The following is a 7267-nucleotide window of genomic DNA, read 5'->3' as shown; positions in this document are numbered from 1 at the left end:
CTAGTCTTCCTTCGGCCTCTCTATAGTGAGAAAAGTGTCCACGATCCCAGCCTGCAGCTCAGAGTCACTGAGGTGCTTTTTTTCTCTGTTTTGTTCAGCTTTGGTCCTGGTCCAGGAAGGGGAACGCAGATACCCAGCTCGAGGGAGCGGGTGTGTGTGCAAACCTAGATAGGAGACGGGAGAGAATACAGATGAGCACTGGGGAGCGCAGGAGAGAACAGGGAGAGCCAGCACCTACGTGCTGAACTTTTGGGAGGGGCACAAACTCTAATCTATTTCTAGTCCCTCTTTTCCATGAGAACTGATTGATGATAGTAGAGAAATGCAGCTGCCCTGGGCACTGACCTCATGGTCCTAGCGCACAGCCAGAGAATTTGTTTTCCTGCTTCCCAACGCCCCCTTTCCCCTGGGTCTTGCCCTGTCCCCACTTCTCTCTTTCTGCTTGAAGGGGTGTGGGGTGGAACCTAGCTATTTCTGCCTCTGAGACTCGGACATGGAGCCAAGGGACGGCCACTGGGCTTAGCCAACGGGCTACTGGGAAGCCACCTTTGTCAGGAAACAGTCCCATGAATTTCACAGCACCAGACTTTGGAGAGATTTCAAACTCTGCTTGGCCACTTTATTTTCAGGCTATGTTCCGGGGCTGGGACCTCCCTTCATTTGTTTGGAGCGCCCATATTCTGCTAGAGAGAGCTACTCATCATTCAGGTCACACAGCCCCTTCTCACTGAAGCTTCCCTAAGATGGATTTACATATTTATTCAATTGGATCCAACCAGTGAGTGCAGACTCTGCTAGTGTGTGTGTGTGTGTGTGTGTGTGTCAGAGAGAGAGAGTGTGTGTGTGTGTGTCAGAGAGAGAGTGTGTGTGTGTGTGTGTGTGTGTGTGTGTGTGTCAGAGAGAGAGACAGAGAAAGAGGGAGAGAGAGGGAGCGGGGGGGAGACAGAGACAGAGACATAGACAGAGGGAGAGGGGGGAGAGGAAGAGAGAGAGAAGCAAAGAGAGAAAGACTATCCTCAAGCCAGATGAATCAAAGCCCGAGCCAAATCCTGAGGCTGATTTGCTACCTTGAGGACCAGAGAAACAGGCTAAGTGAGAATGCTGTGGCTTTCCAGGGCTGGGTCTCTCCTCCCCCTTGCTAACGGTTTCTGACAGCCCAGCCAGCTGGCTAAAAGCTTTTTCACACCTCCAGAGAAGTGTGTGCCGAGGCTTGGTGTGAGCCAAAGGAGATGTATGTGCAGTTTGGTAGGTGAATGCTCCCCTCTCCAAGCTCCCACAGAGCAGCTGTGTCAAGCCCTAGCTCCCCATGCTCTCCCTTTGCCAGCAGCCCACCTTCCAGAGAAAGAATCCTCCCAGGCAGACCCAAGACCCAGCCAAGATGAACAGTGTGTGGGGGGTCATTATCTACCCAGATCTATTCTTCCAGTCCCTCACCCACCACTGGAGCACAGACGTCACTTCCCAAACGTTTCCAAGGCCCATAAGAAATGCAGAATGGGGAGCCGTTTATCCTCTTTTGAAATCCCCCTGCCAAGTGTTATTGATTCATGGCAGGGCTGTTGCCTTTAATGAGGCCCCTGGTGGGCCTGAGTAAGCAGAGCCCAGCTCTACCAGCCCCTTGGCTTCATTCTGGGTTTATAAGAGGAAGGAAAGAGAAGAGATAGGAGGGAGGGAGGCCGGGCTCAGGGGCTGGTTCTAGGGGAAGCAGGATTCTTTGGAGGGGGTAAAAAAAGCTTTTCTTTTTGTTTCCCCCACCCTGGGATTCTCTGCCACCATCTGACAGCTTCAGAGGCAGCTGGAGACTATGGCTGGCACCACAGGGATGTCCCTGTTGTTGAGGGTCAGCTGGGAAAATACGTGAGTGGGGGAGGAGAGACTGGTACTGGTACCTTAATGTGGCAGGTGAAAACTTGGAGCTAGAAGGGAGAAGAGCAAATATGAAAATTGACACACATTTGTACCCAAAGCCAAGGCATCCTGGCTCCCTCTCAGATCCAGAAGGCTATTCTAGGCTACAGGATGGTAACAAGCTAACCTTGCAGATAAGAGTGAAGACTTTCCCTGCTGAACATCCAACCTACCCCCAGGAGCTAAAGACACTGCAGAATGAGTTAAATTTGCTCCTACTTCTTATGAAGCAAAAATGGTTTCTTTTCCCTGGCAAGTGCCTTTTTGGGAGACTAATAAAACTCAAGTTTTAAACTTGAAGTCTGGGGACCTTAAATTTAGCTCATCTAGTCCAGTCACCTCTTAACAAGTAAGGAAACGGAGGCCCAGGGAAATTCAGTGTCTTGCTCACAGTCCTTTAGATAGTAATGATGCTGGGCTTTGAAACCAATGGAAAGGATCCCTTTCACTATGCCATCCCTCTCTTCAAGGCTCTTCTCATATCAAAAGCAAATTCTTTACTTGAGGAAAAAGCCTAGTAATTTCTACATTGTGGATGAGTTGATTCAGGAATGGCTAGAGAAGAAGCAGCAGCAAAAAACTCCCTAGTTGACCTGGTATGATTTCCTCATAGGCTTTTTGGACCTCTGAATAGTCAACAGTGCTTCTCAGTGGCCTTTAACCCAAGGCTAGAGGGCAGACCAAGTCCCCATGACAGTAACCAAGGATAAGGAAGGAAAGAGGATACGAGCTGACTTAGCTAACACTTCCCTCCCCAAAGCCAAGTTCCTTTCAACCTTCCTCTGATTTCCAGGTTCATTGTTGCTTCTGGAAGAAGCTGGACCTCACCAACTCTCTCTGTTTTGTTTTTTAATCCTTACTTTCCATCTTAAAATTAATACTGTGTATTGGTTCCAAGGCAGAAGAGCGGTAAGGGCTGGGCAATGGGGGTCAAGTGACTTGCCCAGGTGTTAATTTCTAAGGCCAGATCAAAACCTAAGACCTTCCATCTCCAGGCACTGTCCCCCACCCCATTTCTGGAAATTCTGTCCTGCTCACCTGCTGGAGACTCATTTGTAGCATTCTCATCATCTGAGTCTGCAAAGACTTCAGCCAGTTCTTGGTCAGACATATCTGTCAGCTCCGTAAGGTCCAAAAGATCAAAATGGACCTCCAGTGAGGAGACACTGCTCAGAGGTTCTGGGAGAGAAGGAAGAGAGAGGAAACAGGTGGCAAAGCTCAAGAATTCCCTGGCCCGAGTTTGATGCCTGCCCAGGGCTGAGCCCAGATTCAAGCTGATGTCCTTCCTTAGCCAAGGACTGAACTGCCTGAAAACCTGACAAAGAATCCAGATGGGATCACGGGGAAACCCCCTGGTCAGAATCCAGGACACCAGGCAATGTCTTCCCCATTGACCAAGATTATTACTTTAAAGAGCTAAGATTTTGTCAGCATCATCCTCCCTCCAGTGACACAGATCATATGTCCCCTCCCTGCTAGGGGAGTTCCTGGCACCAAAAAATTCATTATCTCAAAGCCAATCTGGTGATAAGTTTCTCCAGATTTGCCTAAGTTGGTCTTGGATCACAGATGTCATCTGTTAGTTGGTCTGTCCTTGAACATTTCCAGATTCAAGGCTGGAAGGGCCTTTGGAAACCTACATGCCCTGGAATAATCTTCAAGATGGCCCTAGACAACCAAGAGAAAGTATTTTCTGGTCATTCAGGCCTTGGCCGAGTCTTTACAGTAGAAATGGAAGGATTGTTTAGAGCTACTAAGAAATTACTCTTCCTCTTTTACAGCTGAGGGAAACCAAGGTCCCATAAGAATCATTTGTCTCTAAGTCAGTCAGTGATGGGAACCAAACTTGGGTCTACTAGCTCTTAATCCATTTCTAAATTTACCACATCACTCATTTTTCAACACTCCATACAGCATCATCAGCTGTGGAGTAATCCCAGAAGCCTCTGTGCTGGGCCCCAAAGAAGAACCTGACAGGTAAGCAAGGACCATCCATCCATACTCACGCCTTCTCTCTGTGACCTGCAGGAGCCCAGGAGCAGGAATTGGAATTCCTCCCTCTTCCTCCTCTCCCAGGGAAGTGCCGGACTCATCCCCTGTCCCATGGCCTGGCACTACCAAAGCTGTCTGTGATGACTGGATTTCTTTAGTTAGTTCTGAAATCAAAGGAATCACATTGAGAAGAATCAAACCAGCATTAGCTCCCCAGACCTGAATACTGGGCCAGAGAAACCCAAGGTGGGAGCCTTCAGGAACTGGGAAACTAAGACCCCAGTATCCTTTCTGATTAGAGGCAGAAGTAACCACAATAATAACAGCTTACGTTTCTATAACATTTTGGAGGTTTGCAAAGCACTTTACATATATTATTTCATTCAATCCTCAAAACCACCCTGTGAGGTAGGTACCATTATTATCCCCGTTTTAGAGACGGAGATAACAAGGCTGAGAGAGGGAGTGACTTGCCCACCTAGGAAGTGTCTGAATATCTCGATAAATAAAAATAACATTTGTAAAAACAAATACAATTTATTTACAAATAAATTTTAAAACATATAAATAAATAATATCTTCCAGACTCCTGCTGCCCACTGGACCTCCAGCACAAATATCCAAGGTATATAATCCAAGCCTGCTCAGACACTCCTGGTAGTCACGAAGTCTACAGGCACAACCTCTATCTTCAAATAAATGTCTTTAACTCCTTCTCCACGAGGGAGCGATGGCCTCTGATTTAAGGAGCAGTTCCTTCTGTTTTCCTTTCTCTCTATATTCATGAAGTTGGCTGCTTCTTTCCCAGCCTCCTTCTCTCATTTTAAAATGGGGCAATCCCTTAGGAGCCAGGTCAGGCACAGCTTATCATTACCATAAGTTTTTGGGCAGAGCCTCTCCATAGAAGCTAGAGAACAATGGAGGAGGCAGGAAAGGCTTTGGCTGAGCCAAGGAAGGAGAAAGGGTCTCACACGCCTTCCACGTGATGTGCTCTTCTGACTCAGCTAGGATGGGACAAGTCAGCTAGAGCTAGACTTGAGTCAAGAGCATCTAAATTCAAATCCTGCCTCCAACAAGCTACTTTATTGCTCTCAGCCTGTTTCCCTGTGTGTAAGATGGAGTTAACAAATATCCTCCAGGGTGGCTGTGAGGATCTAAGGTAATCACTACCTAAATCACTTTGCAAACCTGAAAGCACTATATAAATGCAGTTATATTTAATTTATGGGTGATTCTTTTAAAAAACAAACAAACAAACAACCTGTTTTGAATTGATACGAAGTATTGGTTCCAAGGCAGAAGAGAGTGGTAAGGACTAAGCAATGGGGAATAAGTGAATTGTCCACCTGAGGCCACATTTGAATCCAGGACCTCTTGTCAAGCCACCTAGCTAACCCAGTGGGTGATTTTTAAAAAACCCTTACCTTCTATCTCGGGATTAATTCTATCTATTGGTTCTAAGGCAGAAGAGCAGTAGAAAGTTGAGTGACTTGCCTAGGGTCACACAGGAAAGTGTCTGAGGCCAGATTTTAACCCAGGATCTCTTATCTCCAGGCTTAGTTCCCAATTCACTGAGCCACCTAGCTGCCCCTGAGTGATTCTTAATATTACTGAAGAACCACGTCCTAGCAAGAGGCAATTAGCTTCTGACTCATTCATTCATCCGGGCTCAGATCACTCTGTAGGCTGCTTGGACATCTGCCCTTCAGCTCCCCCAGGTTTGTAAAGAGGGAAGCTGCCCCTTCCCCTTGGCAACATCAATTAATATCGATAAGCCATTGGCAGAGAAACTCTGTTCCCTCATAAGCCCTTCCCCATGGCCTGGCCGGCTGGGTCCTGGCTGTGGAAGAGGAGAAGGCACGGACCCCACGAGAGGAGCCTCTTCCTCTGACTTCCCCCTCAAGAAGGGCCCCGGGAGCTGGGCTTGAGAATTCTTGATCCATAAGAAGTCAGTCTCTGCCTCCAACACTGTGACACCCCAGGGCCAGCTATTTCTCTGCCGTCCGCTTTCAGTTGCCTTGGCAATGCCACTGTCGCTCTGAAGCTTCAGGGCAAATCACCCAGTTAGGTTTGGAAGGAAAATTAATGGGTAGGAGATGAGATGCAGGGCGAGCAAGTGCTTAGCTGGCCAGGCAGCATTCTGCTTCTGAGAAAACCATGACAAGGTGACAAGAGGACACTGGAAGGAGGGGCAGCGTTGTCCATAGAGAGCTGGGCTTGGATTCGGGAAAACCAGGGTTTGAATTCTGCTAGGGCACTGGGTGATCCTGGGCAAGTCAGCTCCCTCTTCTTTCATAGCACGGAGATTGGGCTCACAGGTACCCAAGGTTGCTCCGAGGATCGAATGAATGCAAAGTGCTTTGCCATTCTATTTTTTAATTATACGAATGTGAGGTTTATTAAATATTAACTCTTCATATTGAAGGGTCTGCCTGGAAAAGTGAGGAAAGAGGGTTTGATGTGGGCTATACTTTTGCTTAGCCTTGTTCCCCTCTGCCCTTCGAAGCACAGTCATCTTCGTGTGCACGTTTGAGATCAACAAATTCTCATGAATATGCCAGAAGAGGGAGAACCAGGCCTCAATATGTAGGGCATATTTCACAATTCCTGGTGGGAGGGCAGATGTCCGCCGACTAGTTCAGCTCTCTTGTGATCAATCACAGAATCACAGACGTTTCTATAGCCTCCCTGACACCTGCCTGTCCAGCCTCCATCTGGAGACCTCCAGTGAGGGGGACCCCACTGCCTCCCCAAAGCCCATCCCATTGCTGGACAGCTCCGATCCTTATAAAGAGATTCCCAACTGGAAGCCCAAATCTGCCCCTTTGCAATGTCTGCCCATTCCTCCTAGCTCTGCCCTCTAGACACAAGCAGAATAAATTTAATGCCTCTCGCTTGACAGCCTACAAATGTTTGAAGACAGCGATCATATCCCATTCCCACCCACCCATCCACCCACTTAACATCCCTAGCTCTTTCCTCTCTGGGTTTCATTCCTGACTCTATAGACTTTGTCTACCATGCCATAACAGCCTTCTCACCCTGGAAGCTTTCTTTCTTCCTTTCTTCCTTCTTCCCTCCCTTTCTTCCTTTTTTTCATTCCCTTTTTTCCTTTCTCTCCCTCCCTTTTCCCCTTTCTCTCTTCTCACCCTGTCTCTCTCCTTTTCTTCCTCCATTTTTTCCTTTTCCCTCCCTTTCTTCCTTTTTCTCCCTCCCTTTTTTCTTTACTCTCCCTTTCTCTTCCCTCTTCCTTTCTTTCTTCTTCCCTCGCTTTCTTCCTTTCTCTCCCTCCCTTTTCCCCTTTCTCTCTCTCTTCTCTCTCCTTTTCTTCCTTCTTCCCTCCCTTTCTTCCTTTTTCTTCCTCCAT

At 47.7% G+C, this 7267-nt stretch overlaps 1 protein-coding gene across 1 annotated transcript in view; it reads right to left on the bottom strand.

Moving 5' to 3' along the window:
• DBNDD1 (dysbindin domain containing 1) overlaps positions 1-7267 on the bottom strand; it is a 19512-nt gene continuing 12245 nt past the window's right edge. The window contains exons 2-5 of the mRNA XM_044659379.1: positions 4775-4807; positions 3915-4064; positions 2947-3087; positions 1-164 (exon numbers count right to left, since the gene is read on the bottom strand). Of these exons, the coding sequence (XP_044515314.1) occupies positions 1-164; positions 2947-3087; positions 3915-4064; positions 4775-4807 (488 nt within the window). The remainder of the gene's footprint in view (positions 165-2946; positions 3088-3914; positions 4065-4774; positions 4808-7267) is intronic.

This window comes from Gracilinanus agilis, chromosome 2 (assembly GCF_016433145.1).
Source record: "Gracilinanus agilis isolate LMUSP501 chromosome 2, AgileGrace, whole genome shotgun sequence".
Classification (NCBI taxonomy): Eukaryota; Metazoa; Chordata; class Mammalia; order Didelphimorphia; family Didelphidae; genus Gracilinanus; species Gracilinanus agilis.
The sequence above is the reverse complement of the archived record's forward strand: the minus strand, read 5'-3'. Positions and strand labels throughout refer to the sequence as shown.